Below are 23228 nucleotides of genomic sequence, written 5' to 3' on the forward strand. Positions count from 1 at the left end.
GGAGACCAGCGGGAGGAGAAAGAGAGCACCGCGGGACCCACCTGTAAGCGAGCCAGGAGCCGACCCCGCGTTGACCCCGCCCACGCTCACGTGGATAAGTGGAAGCGTATTCGCGAGAATGCGTTTTCTCTTTCCGAAGGCGTATTTTCTTGCGGCTTAGGCGAGGAATGCGCTTTCCCGTCGGGAAAGCGTATTTTCTCAAAACCGTTTCTGCCTTATCCACTCAGGGGCCTGTTTGTAGAAATATTTTTACAGATTGGTCCCTGGACTTCAACTCTTCACATCTTTTCAACCGTAACTCCAAACGAGGTGAAACCAACGCCCACGTCTTCGTCTCTTGGAGCCCGAACTTTTGGTACCATTTTCACCATGTTTCAACATTCTAAAAATGACAATTTTGCCCTTGCCCCTAATCAGCCCCCTCCGAGAGCGAAACCTTTCCGGCGATTCTTTCCGCGATCTTTCTACACTTCTCCCCGGAGCTTTCTTCATCCCCAGGCAAGCCACAACCACCATTTACATGATAGCCATGCAGAAGCATTGGTTTTCAACTTGAATCTTTAATAACTGCCAGTTCGTTTTGCTACTGCTGTCGGTATTTCGGTTATGCTTATGGATCGGTGTTTACCGTGATGCTATGTTTTCTTGCACTCTGTTATTTTGTTCTTCATGCTAGTATTATATTGGCCATGCTTGGTAATAGTACATGTTGGTGATGGTCTTCGGTGCATGACGATCGTCTGTTCCGAGTACCGTTGTTATGCATGTTCCTTCGCACCCAGTTGATTAAATACTTGCATGGTAGTTTACCGTTATGTTATTGCATGGTATTTATTATTGATGCTAGTGGTCAGGTTATGCTATGAGTAGTGTTCTAGTTGAGATATTCATGTTCGTCAGCATGCCGTGCTCATCTGGATAGATGATTAAATGTTGTTGTTATGCTCGTTGATTATGTTGCACCCCCATGCTTATTTGATATCATGTTCATGCATTGTAGTTGCATCATGTTATTTTATCATGGCTCAGCATATTGCATTCAAGTTTAACCGGATTAAATTGAACTTGAACAACTGTTGGCTGGGTCATGGTGCCACCATATCGATCTGACCAGTGCGACCACGTTTGCCTTATGGGAAGGCCCTAACTGGGTCTATTCTCATGCCTCTCACCGGTGCCTCCCGCGAGGGAAGGTTATGCACGGGCGCTACCTTGGCCAGGTAGGACGGCATAAGCCTTGTGTGCCCGTGTTTGGTTTTGAGCTCATGTCCCCGTTTGGGACCGTTTTGCCACGACGGTGGTCTTTGGTGCCTTTGGTAGGCACGGGGCCACCCAGGAGTTAGCCCAAAGGGGAGTTGGTCGGAGCGGCCGGGAGAGCGTCATGGCAGTAGATCGGTTTTGTCGGAACGCTTTGGTCCACCCGAATGGGAGTGCGAGGCCAGGGTTCCGTGGTGTGGGTACAGTGTGCTAACCTCTGCAGAGTGTGTGTGTTAAATCTATCGATAGCCGCGCCCGCAGATAAGGGCCCAGTTCGTGTCGGTCACACTATGGGTCAACAGTAATAATAATAATTTGATTAATAACAACCCCGGTTCGATGATGAAAGAAGTTGGTTGATATTTATGTGATCGTCAGAGGATCACTGTGATATCGTGAATACCGACTTGTTGGATATTTGTGATGTTATGCAAGAGTTAATGGTAAAGGTCAAGCTCCTTGTGGTCATAAATGATTACTACGGTATTGTTAATACCAAGCTTGATTGGATCCTGAGATGATTGTGTGATATCCGTGATGGTAAGTGATACAGGTGATGGTTACGAGGTAACCCGAACAGAGTAAGTTGGTGCATGCTAGTTTCATCATGTTGCATGCTAGTATCATCATGTTCATATGTTTATGCCATGCTCGTATTGTTCTAGCTGTATCATCTTGTTCATGCTATGATTGATCTGATAGTATCATGTTAATCCTTGTTAACCTGTAATTGCCATGCTATTGTTTGTCTTGATTGCTTTGGTTGCTGTGAGCTTGCAAGTATATTCAATGTACTGACCTGGCGTGTCATGCCAGTTTGCAGGTCATGCCAGATATGATTGCTTGTTTGTCGTGGATCCCTTGTTTGCGCGCTAGGATAAGCGTTCCAGCCAGAGTCCCTGCGGAGTGGAGTTCATCACCGTCGTCGCTGTTCCGCTGCCAGTAGTCATTCCGCTGCGTCGTGTTGTTTTGCTGCTTGCATAGAGCAACCGTGGCAGGCGTAGCGTCGCCGTGCCGATGTAATCCCCTTGTACCCCAATAGATTGCAATAAAGAACTGATTTGTTCTATGCTAAGCAGTGCCGTATTCCAGAAGACATCTCCTCGATCTCTGGGCTGGAATACGGGGCGTTCCGGTTTCTCTGAGCCGGGGTGCCACATCTCTTTTCGGGGAAATAGGGCATCTTAGCCCTTGACTGAACTCACAAATACAGGGTATCCTTGATCCCTGTGTCTTGAGTTTACACTCTGACAGTCACCACCGCGTTGAAGTATAACATATTCAAACATTATGTTACACCCTTTTCCCTTTATAATTCAAAATTCTCATCAAGGTTTTTAATGAGGTAATATCAACACAAGAACCATCGGGGTTTTCTAACATATGATGCATGCAAGTCATATTAATTGTCCTCTAAACTTACCAATGAGTTTTGTCCTTTCGAGTTTTTTTCATATAAGTTATTAAAGAGACAATTACCATCATATGTCATATCATTTTCTCCTTACATTTTTTCCATTGGATTTTAAAAGAGTTTTCAATGGCACATCATATCGCAGTCTTTCCTTATGATCTTTGACTCGAAATTTCTCACAAAAGATTCTTAATGAGGCGATATATGCAATACTTGCCATTTTTTGGCAGTGAGGTTTTCAAGGAAAGTTTACAAAGTATATTTATTATTCTCCAAACTCATCAACGAGTTTTCTCCTTTTTCAAAAGTTTTCTCGTATAAGTTATCAAGGAGGCAATAATCATATATGTTGCATCACTTTTTTATTATTATTTTTCCACTGGGTTTAAAGGAGTTTCAGCAACATACCAGCAATATTCTCCTCATATTTTTCCCATGGGGTTTTTAGGGAGAATCTCAAGATTATACAAGGATTTCTTAAGATGGATGATTATACAAGAAGCCCTCAGCAATGAAACATTCAAGAAGCGGGTGTTGTACAAGGGGTGTTGGGAATTAATTAGCACTATCTATTATTAATTGGCACATGCTAATTAACACGCCGTCATTAACAAAGTGGTGTGTCCAACCCCAAACAGTCATGTCCCTTCTCTCTCTCTTGCCAACAGGATTCTGGAGGGATGCGTTCAAACAAACACCTCTTCTTTCCATCTCTTTCAGATGTATCTATACTTGAGAATCAATTGAAATCAGGATTAATCGTTGATTCACTTTCAATCTTGTTTTACTATAACAGGTTGTTCCGCTAGAACCGTGCGCATACACATCTGGATGTGTCCGTGCATGTCCGTTTTGATGGCCGAAGTAGGACATGCAGTGCATTTGCAAAACAGGCTGGGAATTTATGATCGAATAGAAGAAGCTACTAGGGCAGGTTGGTCAGGGTTAAAGATTTTGGAACAACAGATCTGCGGCTTGGAAGGGGTTATGCCAGGGACACTGACGATGAGAAAAAGAGAAACTATCACAGAGTAGTAAGTTGGTATATGTGGTGGCCCAAGTGCAGTATATGTTTTGGCAATTATGAGAAACGATGATGCGAGGACTAAATCGAGGACGGGCTAAAGTCTACGTAAGCCCTTGTAAGGTACTCCCTCTGTCCCATAATATAAGAACGTTTTTGACACTACACTAATGTTAAAAATGTTATTATATTATGGGACGGAAGGAGAAAAATCATTCACTCTACTTGCTTGTTAAGATAGTTTTATTAGGAAAGTGTAATGGAATTTCTTGGTAAAGATGTAAGAAAAGGGGTGCATATATTTATGTGATCATGAAGGTCCGGTCCTTGTAAAGCAAAAGAGCGTGTAATGCATGCACACAATTAACATCATAATTCACCATCATCAAGATATGATAGCAGCTTACTTAAACCATGAATTGGTGTATAAACCGTTTGATATAGGGGCGATGTTAGTATGTACTCCCTCCGTTCTGCTTTATAAGTCGTTTTAGAGAAATCAGTACAAAATTTCGCACTTCAAACCATTTCCACACTTCCCAAATATACCCCCGGTCAGAAGCTGGATATGCAGCAGGAGGGGGGGGGGGGGGGGCTGCTTGCGAGCAGCTGCGGAGCTTGACAGCATGGTAGAGGCGACGAGATGCTTGGGGAGGCGATGTGCAGCAGGGGGCGGGGTGGGGTGCGACGCCAGCGATCTGCTGGAGACCTGAGGCCAGCAGAAGCTGGGTGGGGGGGAGGAGGGGGGGGGGGGGGGGGGGGGGGTTCTTCTTGAGGCAAGCACCTGCGGGGCTTGACAGCATGGTACAGGCGACGAGATGCTTGGGGAGATCTGCTGCAGGCAGCGGCGGCAATCTACTGGAGGACCGCCATGCCTCAAAGCCCCTGCGTCGACCGATGATTCAAATTTCGCTGTGTATCACTTGCCTGTGTTTCGTTTTGTATTTTGGAACAGGACAAACATGTCATTTTGCTGGTTTTTGGAGCTGGTCAGAAAAAGCTAAAACGACATATAATACGGAACAGAGGGAGTATAAAGGACGGGTGATAAGACTTGTGGACACCTTGCAAATGACTTTTTTTTATGTTTATTTCCAGAAGTTGAATTCATGATGAAAAGACACATGGCCAAAAAAACAGTCAAAACTATGAGCGAGCCAGGTAGGTAAACAAACGTCGAACAGCTAGTAACAATCAATTTGGGAGTACAACACTGCATGCATTTCCTTACGACTGAACAGCCAGCCTTTGTAGATGCTCACAGAAGACCTGGAAGCTGACATCATCGGTGAATATGATGTCAGAACCTGGTGGAACATCATGTGCTGAATTATATGTGGCCGATGGATTTAGTTTTGCTAACAAGAACCTTGCCTGCACGCAATGGTACATGATATATGTTAACTATTGTTATTACACTATATAATTGATTCTTTTTAAGCAAACATAAAACTGAACATGCCCTAATCTACAAGAGAGAACAAATAATAATACAGTAACATACACACCTGGGAGCCATGTTGGTCACAGACAACCAGTCGAGGAACTGGAAATCGACCATTTATTATCACCTGGGCCTCCTCCTGAGGAGCTTGTAATAATTGTGCAAATTGCTGAAACAAAAGGAATTATAGCTAGTGAGCATCTGAATTGCTCAAACACTTGTGGACAGACTAGATGATGCACCCACGTTACCTGATGCTCCGGCTGATTCTGATAACACATGTTTCTCCACTGAGCGATTGTCATTCCATGGAATATGACAACACTGAAGTATGCATCAAGCAGCAGTATACGATCTACTGCTATTGATGCCACATCGAGGAATACAGGAGAAGGAGGTGAATCGAAAGAAAATGAAATTAATGACGGCTGAATCATTGCAACTGAATTAGTGATACTCTCTCGGTTGAGTAACATTCGGAAATAGGCTGTTTCATCTGGACTGTTATTGAAAACCTGTAATAACAAAAGGCTGAGTATTAGTAAGGCACTGATTTCCTCGAGGGGAAAAAACAATAATGCAGCCAGTTCACAAAATAAGTGACGTTTTAGACAGACCTTCGATCAAAGTTTTAACACTTCCACTGCCAATAATGTTTAAATTTTAGATTGGAAACTTGGAAATCCTATGAATAGATTTGCTTGGAAGTATTTTGATCCTCTTGGGTTTGATACATATACTACGGTGAAACTTAGTGGTCAAAGTGTGCAAAACAGCAAAATGGCACTTATTTGTGAACTGGACAAAGTAACAGGTGTGCAACACATCACCTGAACAAATTGCGAACGCCGGAGATTAAACATAAACTGAGGAAACAGTGAGAAATTAGAATGTAGGCTAAATGAAGAGGGGTCATCCTTCCGATAATCCCCAAATCTTGAACATAGTCGTATGAGAGATCTATCGAGCCACCGTGTTGCATCAAACTCTTCCTACAAAATGGTTCAAACAAACTGTTAATCATGCATCTCAAACACAAATTTGGATTTAGCAACAGCTGGGTGACAAATTGCATGTACATATGCAGGTGCGTAAGATATGTCATACGCTAATCAGAGAGCCCACAAGGTATACAGCTGTTCATAAAGATCAACAACATGCACAAATGTACTAAAGGAATTCACTGTATCAGGTACACTCTGCTGTCATTTAATAACACAGCTAGAAAATCAAAAGATAACAAAATGCATAGAGAAAATGATGATATTGAAAAAGATAAAGAAAATGCACCGATTTTAGTGTTCGCCTGCTCAACAAAAAATTGCATGCGGAACAAGTCATCAACCCTAGAACTTTAGAAAATCAATAGCTAACAGTATGCACACTTGCACAGACTACGTGCAAACATAGATGCATAAGAGGATACACGATATCAAGAACTAAATGTTTCCTTGTTTCCTCCTGAATATGGACGCAGAAGTGTCTAAACCCAGTTGCAAACAAATTACTACGTACAACAGGCATAAAGAAAATAATAAGTTTTCATGGTTAAGTAGAAAAGAACAAATACAGTGGCCACCATATCAAAACCTCCTATTTTGATGTGCATAAGTATAGAATTAACAATAATTACAATTATTGTATAATACTCCCTCCGTTCCTAAATATTTGTCTTTCTAGATATTTCAACAAGTGACTATATACGGAACAAAATGAGTGAATCTACACTCTAAAATATGTCTATATACATCTGTATGTGGTAGTCCATTTGAAATCTCTAGAAAGACTTATATTTAGGAACGGAGGAAGTACTATAGTAGTCTAGGATTAGGCTAGTCATAGTGGGGAGTAACTTAGACTAGTGTCATGCATATGACACTAGTCCATGTTACTACCTTCATAGTGAGGAGTAACATAGAGGTAGTGTCATAGGTGTTTGTATTTATTAGCTTGTAACTAATTTTGTCTTGGGAAGTGTTATGTGATGGTTACATATTCTGTTACTCATAACATCTCTCCTTATTAACTACATGCCACATAAGCAAACATATCCTGGGGTGCATTATGTTACTAGCTAAGTTACTCCCACTATGACCAGCCTTAGGCAGTTGTTGGCTTGAGAGTGAAAACACACAATTAATACACCTGTAGATCAACCTAAGGACCTACTTAACCATTCAGAGTAAAAAGATTTAATGCTCTAAATTGTCATTACTGCAGTGATAAATGTTTGATGAAGATGACACTTTAGTTAAATGCAAGTGTCAGGGTGAGACTGGCTTTCGCTCCAACACAAGAATATGCACATAACAGAACACAACAGCTGGGAAATAGACAAATTATATGAGTATATGACCATCGGTTTTTGTTCAATCAAATAGGCAATCAAAGCCATATACTACTGATGTTATCAGGTACAAAAATCACTGAGGTTGCACTCAGGATAACTGGAGTATGATCCATGAATGAAGTACCTCTATTTCCATTTTCAAGGAGATGTATCTTGCCAACACAACAGCTGCAGTTTCCTGGTCAAATCCTTCGACTAGTTCCTGTATTTAAAGGAAATGCATGTCAAGTCAAAAGCGAAAGTCATCCAATGAAATGTAATAGTCCTGCAAGTAACACCTAGGAATTTATAATCTGTGATCTGTCCTACTTAAACCAGTAGAAAGAAAACTTTTTACTCTAAGGGAGAAGCACTCATTTGTTTAAGAAGACTTTGACAAGAGAATTCCAGGCACAATAAACAGTGAACACTACAGTGCCTTAATGCATTTTTCTCCCATAGACAGGTTAAATGGATTGGACAGCTTCAGGCAGGTGAAAAATAGTATATTCATTGTTGCCAATACGTGATCACTTAAAATTATAGCTTATAATACATGAGCATGAGAAATGAAACAGCTACAATGCAAGAAAGTACTGTACATGTGTATGATGATATATATAATCCATAACAAGAAATGATCATAGATTACAATTGATATGGTTCAGTTTAGCACACTGCTCGTGCTCAACAACATAATATACATAACAAGAAATTTTTAAGGCTCGCTTAAAAGAATAAGGCTAACCTCGGTATTGGTAGAACCATCCACCCATTTTCTGGATACAGTAGTAGCTCTTATTCTCATTTGACCTTCCGGGTGTTGGTAACTACAAAAGAATCACCACACTCAGCAGTCGGCACATTCAGTCAATCTTACACAAAAGATAGCAGAACTGAAATAACTACCTGGTTACAAACTGTATGTACAAATCGGGATTTTGATGACCTGGTTGGCCAGAGCGTTCACTCGGTGAGACATCAAAAAAAACTGTAAGTGAAGTATTCCTATCAAGCCCACACATTTTCCATGCTGTTGTGTTTCCCTGACCGACAATTGTGTCTGCACATAAAGCTCCTTTCTATGGTTGGCATGTTGCAAAGATCAAGCCAAGTCTTAACATTAGTATTTTTCAGCTTAAGAAATCTTAGCATAAATGAGTTTATGATATAGATGCCTACCTTCTCCAAAGATGTACACGGTCCAATAACACCCTGAACTTTAATGTCCTTTGAACAGTTTATTTCAAATGTGCCACTTCAAGAAAGAAAAAAGGCAAGAATCAGTAGATGTTTACAGCTATTTTGCTGAATCATGGTATTAGGAGAAACACGACATACCCCTCCTCAACCTCTACTTTCAAGATTAAGAGGTAAGCATAGTTTAGCTATCCGAAATTACCATTAAGAGAATTCACTTCCCAAGAAGTTCACTAAATCCAGAAGAAACTTTTTCAGACCAGTTTTAATCTTTAATTTGATTTCTAGTGTTGGTTAGGCGCATCAGTAGTTGACATCATCTCCATATGACATGGATATTATATGCAGATAAAAGAGGAAATCAAATGAGAAGAGAAGAAACTATAACTATTATCCAAAGCTTAGACCAATGCCATTCATCTTGAGCTTGCTATGATCTACCTCCTCGGCCTTAGATTCCTAGCTCACAGCCACAGCTCACCGCTCCCAAGTTCAAAGGCCTACTGTCAACATTTATTGCTTCCGAGTGCCACCATCTGAAACCACCCACCAAAATCTGGTTACTGCCTACTGCCACTGATGGCACTCCATGTCAACGGCTCAAAGGCTGCTCACCCAAATCTAGTAGCTGACAGGGAAGATGGCAAAGAAAAGGATGACAGTGAACAAAGCATGAAGCACCGAGTAGTAGCATGCGAAAATGCCTTACGGTGGACGAGCACTCTGCGGACCATATCCTGCCCGTCCGTTATCCTAACTGATCAGATCCCTCCCGGTATTTGTGCGTTCTGTCCCCCCTAGAGCCCCGTCAAAGCTTGTATCCCGGCAGCTATAGCTAGCTTTATTGACAGAGATTCTAGCCGCTGGAACACATGTGATGAGTATGGCACCATTTCAATTTACCCTCTGCCACCCGAAACAGTGCGATGTGACCTGACCTTGTGCCCAATTGACGCTCCCCTCACGATAGCACATAAAATAATAATCGGCCATTAAGACCAATTTGTTAGTCAGTGTAATGTACAGAGAGTATGATATTAACAGTCTATTAAGTCTGCTAAACACCTATTAATCTCATACAGACTGCTTTAGAGTAATTTATTATTGTGACGCTCGTCCAGATTTTTTTTAACTCTCAATATTATCAAATGTTTTTCTGGTCACAAATTATCTTAAACTTTATAGTGTCACCTTATAATTTCATTAGTTAGACTTATAGGTGTTCTTAGATTTTATCCATAAAATAATACTCCCTCCGTCGCAAAATAAGGGTCTCAAGTTTAGTACAACTTTGCACTAAAGCTAGTACAAAGTTGAGACACTTATTTTGGGACGGAGGGAGTACTACTATATTGTCTGTTAGCACCATCTGGTCGTCAGGGCCATTTACTTAAACTAGGATTTGGTCGTCAGGGCCATTTACTTAAACTAGGATTTAAACTGGTTTTATATGCCCGTTGGAAGTTTCTGCACAGTTGGGGCTCTGAACAAGAATTGGCCTCACACAGTTTGTTAGATTAATGTATTACTCTCCCGCCAAAAAAAGAGATCCCGCAAAAAAAGATAAATGTATTACTGTGCCGCCTGTTATATAATCTTTTCTATTACCAAATTTTGTTCTTTTGCCACAAACCATCTTGGAGCCTCTGTAAGAAGGTGAAAATGTCTTTTGGTGGACTTTAGAGAAAAACAATATTTCCACAGTGCAAAAAAAATCAAAAATATTTGTACATGCACATATAACTCATTCAACAAAATTTCATAACAATATACTTTCATACCTGACATAAACAAAAAAAAAGGGGCAGCCCCGGTGCATGTAGCTCCCGCTTGCGCAGGGTCCGGGGAAGGGTCCGACCAAATAAAAACAAATACGTCAATAAAAGTGGGTCAATTTTTTTATTGTTGGACCAAGATTTTTTTTTTGTACAGCTTGCAAGTCATAATATTTTTTGAACAAAATATCACAGGTTCATTGTGAATATGTATAAGTTTTCAAAGTTTTTTTTGAAACTTGACAAATATGATTTTTGAATCATTTGAAAAAAAAAGGATCAAATTGCACCCGTCCACCATACTGTTTTTAGATTTTATCAATCTGTTTTTATCCGGCACATTAAACTCATCAAGTAGATTTGATTAGTGACCCTGACTGATTTTGTTTTAGAGCGAGTAGATGCAAGAGATGCGCACTGTGCATGATGGAACAATTGGCAGGGTCTCTTTTTGTCACGTCCTGACATGCAAAAAGTTTCTGCGTTGTGTGGCCCACACCACCCATCAAGCTAGTACATTGCCAGGTCAAGTCACCAACTCCTTCCCTGTAGCATGTGCACGTACAGATCCACGCGAGGGAACACAAGTGCCAAGCTCGTACGCCTATGACACCTACACCCTACTCCAAGGAAACGAGCACGGGGGACAGGGCAGTGACGTTTGAGCATCTCGAGGAATCGTTCTATGGCTAGGATACAGTCCACACGAGCCGGTGTCCACCATAAAGTCGCTCCCGAGTTCATGGCTTCTTGAGAGGTCATGAGCAATCAACCCTCCCCATAAGAAGATTGGGAAGAGGCGGGGCAACGGGATAGAGAGTTATGTTAAGAGGAGGATACGCTATAAGCACAGCGACAGCATCTGCTGCTATTGGCACAGCGACAGCATCTGCCAGATTCAAAGAAAAGATGTGAACAACGTTGATCTACTCGAGGAGAGCAAGCCAGCGAGCAGTGGTCATCCGAGAGATAACAAGATCCAGTAGTTTGAAGCTTACTACCTCTCATGTCCTGCCATTGCTACTATTCATGTTGTTCAGTATTACTCATTATCACCAAGCAGCCGACAGCTGTGGGGGTGGTCACTGATGATCATTGTCCATTGTGCATAGCAGGGATCAGAGACAACTGAGCTGGGGGTTAAATTACTTAAAAGAACGATTCTGCTGATCTATATGGGGAAGAGTCACAGAGCAAGGAGGCCCGATGGATGTTCATCATGTGATGTGAACGGCCAGCACAACAGACAAACCACAGTAGGTGGTGAAATTAGCTGAGTTAAAAACATATACTGACTGTTCATACAGATCTACCTAGACATACCATCTTTGATGAAAATGTAAAAGGTAATGAAACAAAGATGATAACAGACAGCAAACTTACTTGAATGACAGGCCCAATGAATGTTCACCTCCCTCGAAAATACGTTTAAAAGAATCCTTAAACACAGAATGCCCAAAACTCTCAGATAAGACAACAAGGCCGCCTGTTCTCTCAATAGCAAGCTTCATCTCAGCTAGTCCAACCTGTTTTGGTGTTCCAAACATAACAGAAGTTCAATGGAACACCAATAGAAAATCAACAAGCACAATTGGAGGATTATAAATGTAGCTTCAGATACAAGCCATTCTAAACTCATACAACGTGATTTCATTAACATTTCCATCTAGTAATTGGCAACGGATCTTCTCAGAAATTATGACATGTGAATTTTTTTGTCTTTGAAGTAACAACATGTGAAAAATTTACACAGTATCTTCCCCAGAAAGGCAAATCCCATCTTTTTTCTTCTTCTTGAAGCAGCAAACACAGATGTCACAAAATGAAATTTAGTAATACGTTATAGTTTGTAGAACCAATCATTCAGCTAGATTAATACTAATGGAACATAGAAATAGTATATTTCTGATTATCAAATGGAGCAATAGTGAAAGATGGACAAGAAAATGCATAGTATACAGATGGCTACAGCAGTGGGGCAGTTTGGGACTTGTGTAGTATACTGTGTACTTGCTGCCATTCATACTGAACTACTGACTGTGATCGGGTACTAGCTAAAGTTGTTCAAGGAAACACTTGGTTACACAATTTCTGGTCATCCAATAGCATCCAATTCAAATTGTCTTCAATATATCCCGCTAACTTGACGCTAAACTTTTCAGTCAATTACAACTAAAGATTCAAGGTCTTCAAGAGAACACATGACTTAATCTTCTCTTCACGAATCAAATATATGTGAAATGATCATGGTTCAAAAAAGAGGCATAAGGTGCACGCTTAGGCTTGCCTTGGTGCTAGGTGGAGGCCTACCACCTCGCTTTGTCCATTGGCGTTGGTTTTGGTGGCCAGCGAGGTCTAGCGGCAGCCGCAGCAGCAGTGAGAGAAGGAAGGAGGAAGAGGAGAAGGAGCTGCAGCGGCAGGGGGAGGCACTACAGCACACCAATGGTTATGCATGAAACAGAGGATGAAGGATATCAATATGCAGACTGCCCTTGGTACATTTTTTACCTTGAAAATGCCATTCATTAAATCCTTATTACTTGATTCTCTGCTTTATTGAGAGGGGTAGGCCCCTTTATATAGTATAGATAGACAAGACTTGACCGATAGGTCTATTCAAACTCTAATATGATCTCTAAACTGACTGGCCTCTTTCCTTGCAAACTTGCTTAATCAACTACGACTCTAATTAAGAGATAAGATTCCACGTTTGACGGGCTGGCACACATAACATCTCTCCCTTTCTTGAGAAACAGCTTGTCCGCAAGCTGTAGCTTATCAAAATCGACTCCCATGGGACCTTGGGTGCTACCGGTTGTGGAGTATCTTGGCCATAGTCATCAGCCTCGATGAAGAAGAGCCGCAAGCACCGGTGACCCTGAACATAAATCTCGTTGTAGTTGAAGCAAAGGCACTGATGATGACGTTATGCCAACTCAGTGGGGTGAGGCACCGAACTTGTCATGGCAGGTTGGCTCTGGAGTGGTCGACGGCAGGACAGGTGCTAGTGGTGCTGGCGATGAAGATGTCAGAATTAAGTTGACCGCAAGAGGATCAAAGGGGCACAAGGGCCCCATAGGCTCAAAAGGCTGGTGTGATAACGTTGTTGGAGGAAAATGTCACTGCGCATAGGTCTTGGTGAAGGAAACGACGGTTTGGAGGTCGAATGGTCTTTGAAACTCAACGTCAACCCCTGCCATGTACAAAAACCATTGTTGGGACGGTGCTAATGGCTCATTGTCGCGGCCAATGTTCAGGATATCAGTTTCTGATAGCTGCTCTACCAGGTGCTGAGTAGGAATTAATCGGTGAATCGGCCTATTTACTGAATTTATCGGTGACCAGCGATTACGAGTCGAACGACTAATCTAGACTAGTCGCTCGACTAGTCTACGAATCGCAAAGTGAATGTCGACTCATTTTCTCGTGTAGACTACAAATAAGAGTCGAGCCGTGGATGGACTAGTCGACGACTAGTCTGGACTAGTCGACACATACGAGTCGAGCGACTCAAAAAAGAGAGCTGCCTCAGCTGGGACGAGGCGCCGCCAGCACCCACTGCCCTGCCACCGCCGCCGCCACCCACCGCCGGGACGGCGGATGGCGCAGCCAGGTGCGGCGGCCGGCCGGAGCTCGTGCTGAGGCAGCGACCATGGCCGTGACCCGTAGGGGCGCGCGGCCTTGAGACGAGAGAGAAGGAAGAGAGAGAGAGAGAGAGGAGGAAAGGAGGAGGCATGGCGGTGGTCGGCGGGCTCGCCGGCGGCAGCGGCCGGGACCGGTAGAAGGCGGGAGGAGGCGCGGGTCGCGTGCGCGCGTGCTCCCGTGCGTGATGGCGCTGGCGGCGGCGATTGGAGAGGTCGGGAGCTAGGGTTCCAGTGGCTGGGGGCTAAGTAGGCTGGCCATTTGGGCCCAAATGGGCCAGCTGGGGGGTGCTGCGTGGTGCTGGGCTAGTATTTAGACAGTGGCTGGTCCTATGGCATACCCACTTGGGCCCAGAACACTGCATAGCTCAATTATTTAGACAGTGGCTGGTTTTATTGCATACTGTACTGTTAGTATATACTACATACTACCACTAGGTATTAGTAGCTGAGTACTACAGTACCATGTCGACTAGTCTAGCACTAGTCTAGACTAGTCTCGATTAGTCTATGAGTCTCTACCTCGGAACGACTCGTCGACTCGTAAACCTTGTCGGTGACCCATTTATCGGTTGGTTAACATAGGGCCATGTCTATATATCCTAGGCTACATGGCAACATGCAATGTACTAAATGTCTAAATATGCTAATGTACACATTAATGTAACAAGGAAAAGTGTTACATATCTATATATCCTAGGCCACAACCCACATCATCCGAACTTCTTTTCAAAGATGGAGCACTTGCAGTGGTGGAAGCCTACACAGAGAGGACAGAGCAGCAATGCAGATATAGCCAACCAGTAGCAGCACAACAATTTGGGGGAAGGAGCAGGACCCCAAACCTAGAGAAGGGAGGGAAACAGGCTACATTTTTGGCCAAAATAAGCTTTGCCTCCCTGCCAGTTAATCGGCCCACCCAAAACTTTGGCCTTTTATCGGCTGTCGGACCGATTAATCGGCTGTCCCAATTAATTGTCCTAAGGGGTTATTCGATTCGGTCAGGTGCCGAGTAGCGATTAACAAGGCAGTTAACTTGTTTGATGGTCGATATTTTGAACATCGGTTGCGGCACATGAGGACTACAAACCTGCTGTTGTAGTCGAAAACCAAGGAAGTAAACGGGAGATGCGCCAACTCGCCAAAGGGATTTGCACGATGTGATGGCCCAAACTGAACGCGGCAAGCCTCATAGAACTGCTGCCATGTCAGCATGCCTAAATTGCGTTCAGCTTGAACGCACCAGAGTTGAGCGTCATTGGTGAGGTGGCAGGCTGCAGTCCAGACCTTATCGGCTGTCAGATCGATTAATCGGTTGTCCCAGTTAATTGTCCTAAGGGGTTATTCGATCCGGTCAGGTGCCGAGTAGCGATTAACAAGGCAGTTAACTTATTCGGCCGATATTTTGAACAGTGGTTGCGGCACATGAGTGCTAGAAACCTGTTGTTGTAGTCGACGACTGAGGAAGTGAACGGGAGATGCCTAAATTCCGCTCAAGCTGAACACACCAGAATTGAGCGTCATCGGTGAGGTGGCAGACTGCAGTCCATACCTTATCGGCCTCGTCCGTGCACTGTCCACAAAAGAACTGCCCACAGCATTGAGCCAACCAAGAGGATCGACCAAGTCGACAAGCTTGTGGAAGCAGGGCATGCCGAAACACTAACCTGAGCCAAGGTGACGGTTAAGCAGGGGGCGGAAAGGGTGGGCAGGATGGACCTAGGGAAGGGGACGGCCATAACGGCATATGAAATGGCTTGGCAGGTGGAGGCATGAAGGTTGTAGAGGCGCGGCGATACGTGGCTGCTGCTTGTAGGTGAGGGCGGGAAAATTGTGCAGGATTTGGGATGGGATTTGAGTTGTAAAGGTTGGGTTCCGAAGTGACCCAGATTGATTTTTGAAGGCAGCTGCAGCGAGTAAGGAGATGGCTAGAGATGGTAAAAGGGTAATAGCGGCTGGTGGTGGTTGGCAGCAGTCAGCACGTGGTTGCGGTGCCAGCAGATAGGTGGTGGAAGGCAGGAAAGAGAGGGGGTGGGGAGTCAGCAATCTGCCCAGAGGGTAGATGTCCGCCGGCGGCAGTGGTGTCGATTCGCCCGCTCGAGAAGAGGTCACCGAAGGTACTGTTGGCAAGGCAAAACACCAAGGGCGCATCGTCGCTTGAGAGCGGCGCATGGGACGCGGAGGTGGCGTCGTGGGCAGCTGCTGCAGCCACGGAATCTGGTGGCAGGGCCAGGGCCAGCAGCCATTGCTCAAGTGCTGCACCAGCCAGACGAGAAGCACTTGTTCCTTCACTCATTAGCATGTGAAGGCCTCCACTCATAGCCTCCAATTGCTTCGTGATGAGCTTCATCTGCTCAAAAGCCTCAATCTTGATTTCTTTGCCCGAATTGGAAGGGTCTACTTCTGATATAACCCTAATCTATATCTATATCTATATCTATATTTATACCTATACCTATACCTACTAATAAAGCAAGGTGCGTTTCACTGATTTTTTCATCCGTTCACCGTCGAAAAAAAAATCTACCCGAGGTGGTACTAAATTCTTATGTGTTTGTCTGCTAGAAAAAGAATTTTCGTACATGGGCCGCGCACTGTGGCCCAGCGAAGCCAGCCCACTTATTTTTCAGCCCACGCAGTTGCAAAAATTCTATTTTCCGCACTGGGCAACAAATAGTCAAAGTTTCGCACAGGACAACCAATAATTGGCTGGCCCTTTTTTATTTTTTCAGTGTTTTACTTCTATTTATTCTCCTTTACCTATCTCTTTTTTCCCTTCCAAGTTTATTTTTCTTTTAGAATTTATTTCATAAACTAAAAATTCTCAAAACCGTTAGGAATAAAAAAACAAATTTTGGAAAATGTTCAGGCTTCCAATTTTATTTTGCTATTTTGAAAGATATTCGGAACTTGCAAAAAGTTTCCCATTTTTTCAAAAAAAAATATTGTTTTTCAAAATTGTTCAAGATTTCTAAAATGAAAATGGCATTTCAAAAATGCTCCAAATTCAAAAAATATTCTTGTTTTAGTGAAATTTTCAAAATTAAAAATATTGTTCGTGTATAAATGAAGCACTTCACTTACGAAGCCTTTTATCCCAAACAAGTTGGGGTAGGCTAGATATGAAACCCTGTCACGAGGACTTCCCAGGAGGTCACCCATCCTAGTACTCTCGCCCAAATGGGTTTCATACCCAAAAGACTGGCTAGTTTTTACGTTGGCTCGCCAAGCCTATCACAACCCTTAGATATGAAACCCTTTCACGAGGACTTCCTAGGAGGTCACCCATCCTAGTACTACTCTCACTCAAATGGGTTTCATACCTATGGGATTGGCACATGTTCACATTTTAAAAAAATGTTCACAAATTCAAATATTGTTCATGTTTTTATAAAAAGTCGGTGTTTTCAGAAAATGTTTGTGAATTTCAAAAGATGTTCCCTTTCATATTTTGTTCGCGTTTTTTTTTTGAAAGTGTACATAATTTTCAAAAAACTGTTCAGGATTTAAAAAATTGTTCATGTTTCCTAGAATATTCAGAAGTTTCATATCTAAAAATCCCCTCGATTGAAAGGATGAGTAGATTGAATAACTCATGGGCCTTCTCTGGTGTACGATGACGTAACAACTAAATGCCCTTGATCAATGAATGGAAAAATAGCGGATTGATTCCTTCACACATGGCGAAACCTAGAAGCTAAATGTTCCTTTTTCGTGTGCACACAGGGTTTTGCTTGCACATATAATTCTCACTGACTTTAAATGCAAACTATTTTATCTCCCGTTGCAACGCACGGGCATATGTGCTAGTTACTGAAAAGTAGATAAAAGTAGACGACAATATTCGTCTCTGCTTTATTAAGAGGGGTCGGCCCCTTTATATAGTATATAAAGACAAGACTTGATCGACAAGCCGAAAAGTCTATTCAGACTAATATAATTTCTAAACTAACTGGACTCTTTCCAAACAACTTGCTTAATCAACTAGGACTCCAAATTAAGGGATAAGACTCCATGCTTGATGGACTGGCACACATAACAATAATAGATGCAAGTTATTAATTATAGAACTTATAAGAAATAGTCACATGACTAAATCTAGTTGGTTTCAGTCAGCCAATCAACCAAAGACTTGACAAAAGGACGAACTGGCAGTAATATCCTGAAGTATAAATTAAGAAGCTAGCTCAAGAACTGCAGTCATTTCGGCGAACACCATAAACTCATAGTCTTCTCAGCAATAGGAAGTACAAACACAGCAATATAATGCTAGCTAAAGAGAATACTAACCTGATCAAGAGCAGATGCAAACACATCTAGAACATGACCTTGACTGACCAGTTGTTTGGCAAGGCCATCGTAAAATTTGACGGCTTTCTGGAAATGAGGCGCCGCATCCTTATCAAGATCCTTGTGTGATCTAACTGGCTCAGACAAATCTTTTGATACAATCTGCATTGTCCAATGGAGTGATATCAAGCAAAATGAATTTATAAACAGAAATATAGAGAAGAAATATCATTGAAAACAATCAGTAAGATGTGAAGTCCAGCAAATTGTAAGAACACCATCAATTCTGTAGAAGCTCCATAAAAGAATTCTACAATCTTCGTACTTACTGAGTACTACGCAAACTACAGAGAGAAGCGGTATCTCCAAATCTGTTATAGTACAACAAGAAGTGCATGCCCATAACCTACGACACCACATCATGAGTATGCTGACATATACATTTTGCAATTTCATATTCTTCGATATCAGGCTTAGGTGAATTTAGAGAAACTATTAGCGTCACTAAAGGGGTAAAGATTTGCCTTGGCAATTAAGTAATGATAATCGCTGTCATGCATTTTCAATTTCCAGGAAAGAGGATTTAACAAAATACTCCCTCCGTCTTAGATACATCCGTATTTAGACAAATATAAGACAAGAATTTTGGGACGGAGGAGTAATTAACAGGACACCATCCAGTATCTCAAGTAGACCACGTTTCTGATATAGCAAACCATGTTGCATCGAGAAGCAATTTCAATTAACTGATTTATTTACGCTCATGCAAAGAAAGCAAGAATCTTTACCACTCCAGGACCTTCGGTACATGGCCCGCCAAGTAGCGCAATAATCCTTGCGCCAGTCCCAGGCACGCACGCCCCAAGCAACCCAGCCGCCACATTTAGCGCAACACCCGTGCACCTGATGGCACGGTTGCCAGCCTCAACCGGCCACTGGTCAGGCTGCAACTCGTCCAGCAGCTGCAATACAACAACAAGTATGTCAAGTTATGCTTGCGTTCAACTAAATTCACCAAACCCAATGGGCCAAATACCTCACCGTGCTGAGCGTGCACTCGCACTCTGATACCGGGAGCAAGAACCTGTTAACCCCTGTCGTGACTAATGGATGCATCCCATTGACCTGTTGCACGCCTGGCTGCTGTGTCATCTTTGGGAACCCTGGCCGCCCCCCGCCTGATAACCCAAGCTGATCCAAAATCTGCTCTTTGGAGATCTCCTTGCTCCCCCGGAACACGTAGATCTTGCTGAGTTCGGAGAACCCAAGCTCGTGCAGATGCACCTGCGTCCCGAAGGTCACCAGGCCAACAAGTGCGTGCTCCGGCAGAAGCGCGACCGCCTTCCGCATGGACAGCTTGACGTACTCCAGTTCTTCCTCGATGACGCAGGTGTCGATGACGAACAGGAACACTGGCGGCAGCGGTGCAGGCGATCCCGGGGGTCCGGCTACGAGGTACTCGACGGTGGAGCATTGTGTGAAGAGCTCGGCGGGCACGTTGTTCTCGGAGATGCCGGCGTAGTGCGGGGGGAAGTGGTTGCGCGAGAAGCAGAGCGGGCAGATCCAGATCTTGGCGGCGAAGTCGACACGGGCGAAGGGGTTGAGGAGCGCGGAGCAAGGCGGCTTGCAGCGGAGTGGCGGGTAGGGAAGGGGCGGCGACGCGAGGGACTCGGGGGAGCGGACCGGGGAGATGGCGACGGCGAGCGGGACGACGCAGCGGCTGGCTTCAACCTTGGACCGGGGCCAGGCGTTCCATGTGAAGCGGACCGCGTCCGGGCCATCGGGGTCGGCGGGCGCCGCAGCCGCGGAGGGGTCGGCCGCCATGATTGAGCGCGGCGAGCAGCTATCGGAGAGGAGAGGGGAGCGGGTGGATCGGAGGGGAGAGAGGAGGGGAGGGAGGTGGAGAGCTGCGCCTGCGGGTTGTTTCCTGTTCTGTTCTCTCCGTCTTTTTGTCCTGGTTTTCGTTTTCTTTCTTATATTATTATTAGTGCTACCGAGGAGGCTCGGGTGCTACCGTGATACACTCCTGCCGACTGATTCTCTGATCGGACGGCTCCACTAACTCTGCAATATTTGCAAAAAAAACGTTCTAAGAGTAACTCTAAACCCCGCATTTTGCCGACCTGTAAAATGTGTTTGCAGGTCGCACGGGGGCGGTTATGCAGGCCGAATTTTACAGCGGCAGACTAGAAACCGCAAACAAACCCTTATTTTTTAGGGTTTTTATCAGTTTTGCCATCGGTTGTACTACACTACTCAGTTATGCCACTAAATTATTTCACTGCCCAGAAATGCCACTGTTCCGTTAGGCGCGTGCTCAAAAAAGCCATTCAGATCAATGAACGTTGACCATGTTATATGACTATAATGCCCCTGGGCTCATTTGCAAGATCTCTCTTCATGGTGTGGGCCCAATTTGTCAAGGAGTAGGAAAAGAAATTAGGAGGAAAGGAGAGATGAGGTGGATCAAACCAGAGACGTAAGTGTGGTGAGCGGGCAAGCTAACCACCACACCCGATTGAAGCATTTGATTGAGGAGCAGATGTACTTACCCTTATCCAATACTTAACCTGCTCGTATCAGTTTCTCAAGCCGGAACCACAATTCCTAGCCGTCGCCTGCCGATGCTCAACTGCAACCGCCGGTCGCCAGGCTGCCCGCCCAGCTCCGGCGCAACTCCACTCACCATAGCCGCCGCGCTGCCCGCCCAGCACTGCCCTCGTCATGGCTTCCGCGCTGCCTCCCGCCCAGCACCGTCACTCGAGGCATGCAGCTCCCGCATTTCTCCCGCCTGACTTCGCGGCTCCTCCCAAGTCCAGCTCCGCCACCTCCCGTGATGCCTTGAAGTGATTTGTTCCATGGCAATGGCGACGGACAACCGTCCTGAATCGGAGAAGTGCGTCGGCCACCGGACGCCCCAACATGTTGTAGCCTCTAAAATTCCGGCAGGGTGAGTATGCTAATTCTTAGTGTGGTGCGTGTGTGGCTCATAGTAGCTAGTAGAGATGGAATTTCTTGTGTAGAATTTGTAGTAGCTGATTGGTGCCTTGTTGATACTCGTGTGCAATTTGGTACACGTGTTCTGATGGTCAGGATGGCTATGGAATTATGGATACTGGAAGTAAAAAAGGCCGCACCTGTGAAGTTTGTAAACCTTGCTGCATTTGTGTTGTTTTCAGAAAAATGGGCAAGCACCATGCTGAAATTTTCAGAGGAATTTAGAAAATCATGTGCTCCTGCTATCATATTTGTTGTTGCTGTCAATTAGCGTGTGATGCATGAATTAGCTAGCTGGAGAAATGGAGTAGTGAGCAACAAGAAAGGATATTATATACTGTTCGGTTTGAATATTATATTTACCTAAAGGATATAGGATATATGTTTCCTTTTATATCAAAACTTTCCCTTAGCTCAACTGGTTAGCACGCGCACCTGTCCAGGACGTGGTCTTGAGTTCAAAATCTCCTGGCTCCAATTTTTCTCTTCTATTTTCATGCTCGCCTTACAGGTGGGCCCATAGCTCAAACAAAGAGAGGATAGTTGACAAATGGGATAGGGGCATTTTCGTCATCTACCTTTGGTTCATTGACCTGGCGGTAACGGTGAAAAGATGGCTTTTTTTGAGCACGCGCCTAACGAAACAGTGGCATTTCTAAGCAGTGAAAAAATTTAGTGGCAGAACTGAGTAGTGTAGTACGACCGATGGCAAAACTGATAAAAACCCTATTTTTTAAAAAAAGTTGTTTCGCGCGAGAAATTTAAGCAGCAGCTCGCCGGAGCTCGCTCGCATAGATGGTTCTTCTTCGCATAATAAGTTCATACACGCCACATACATACATAAAGGTTAGATATGCTAGACAGGGCCTACGCTACCGCACCACTACAACAAATTGAGCTCACCGGAGCTCTTGCGGTAGCTGCCCACCGGCGGCGATCAGTCGGAGTCGGAGTCGACCTCGATGTAGAGCTTCGCCTGCTCTGTCTTCATCACGTGCAGGTCGGCCTCCTTCGATGCGTGCGCCTGCGATGCCGTGAGGCCCGTCTCGAGGAAGAGCCGCTCGTACTCGAGCTCGCGCCGGATGCGCTCTTCCATCTCCTCCTGATCCCTCGTCGACCGCTCAAGGACGACGCGCTCGAGGAGCTCCTCCTGCCCCGGTGGGAGGTAGTCCTCGGGTCCGATGACGCCTCGGCACGGCGGCGCATCGGGCACGGCCTCCTCCAACTCCCTCTTCACCGGAACGAGCCGCGAGCTCGATGCGCCCGCGGATGAGCACCCCGCGGACCCGTGGACGGATGAACTCCCTGCAAACCAGTTGCCGGAGGAGGCGCGGCGGCGACGGGCGCGCTCGAGCTCGAACTCGTCGAGCTCGCGCCGGTTGAGCCGGCGGCGGCCGGCCACCATGGTTGAGCCACCGACGCGCCCCCCGCTTGCGCGCGGCGTCAGATATGGTGGTTCAAGGTTCGCCGGCGGCGAGAAATCAAGCAACGCGGTGGGGAATTGGAGGGGAACGCGGCTGCGGGAGGATAGGGTTTCGACCCGCATCTGCCCCGCAAACCCGCAGTTATAATGGCTCGGGGGTTGCGTTTGCGGGCTGCGTCAAAAAATTTTACGGGCCGGACACCGATGCGGGCTCTGGTCTGGCCAGAAAAATGGGCCGAGCCCGTATAATCGCCGGAATTATGCGGGTTTGCATCGGATGCGGGGTCTGCTAGAGTTGCTCTAAGAGTCTAAAAAGTTATGCATAGGTCCAGCAGATCTAACAACTCCCGCATGTCGTGCCCGCATGTCGTGCGCTGTAGAATCTGACGGCCAAAGAGCTCGTATCACGGTAGTAGCTAAGCCTCAGTAGCATC

General features: G+C 44.8%; 1 protein-coding gene across 1 annotated transcript; it reads right to left on the reverse strand.

Moving 5' to 3' along the window:
- Positions 1-4749: 4749 nt before the first annotated feature.
- Positions 4750-20332, reverse strand: LOC109732323 (protein transport protein SEC23 E). The gene is made up of 12 exons (XM_020291505.4): positions 19416-20332; positions 19163-19336; positions 18375-18536; positions 11827-11969; positions 8651-8726; positions 8378-8550; positions 8217-8298; positions 7614-7691; positions 5970-6131; positions 5391-5654; positions 5204-5308; positions 4750-5069 (listed from the first exon to the last, which is right to left on the reverse strand). Exons 1-12 carry the CDS (start codon positions 20196-20198, stop codon positions 4923-4925), a joined length of 2349 nt encoding a protein of 782 aa, XP_020147094.1. The 5' UTR covers positions 20199-20332; the 3' UTR covers positions 4750-4922.
- Between the last annotated feature and the right edge of the window lie 2896 nt (positions 20333-23228).

The sequence above is a fragment of the Aegilops tauschii genome, chromosome 4 (assembly GCF_002575655.3).
Source record: "Aegilops tauschii subsp. strangulata cultivar AL8/78 chromosome 4, Aet v6.0, whole genome shotgun sequence".
NCBI lineage: Eukaryota > Viridiplantae > Streptophyta > Magnoliopsida > Poales > Poaceae > Aegilops > Aegilops tauschii.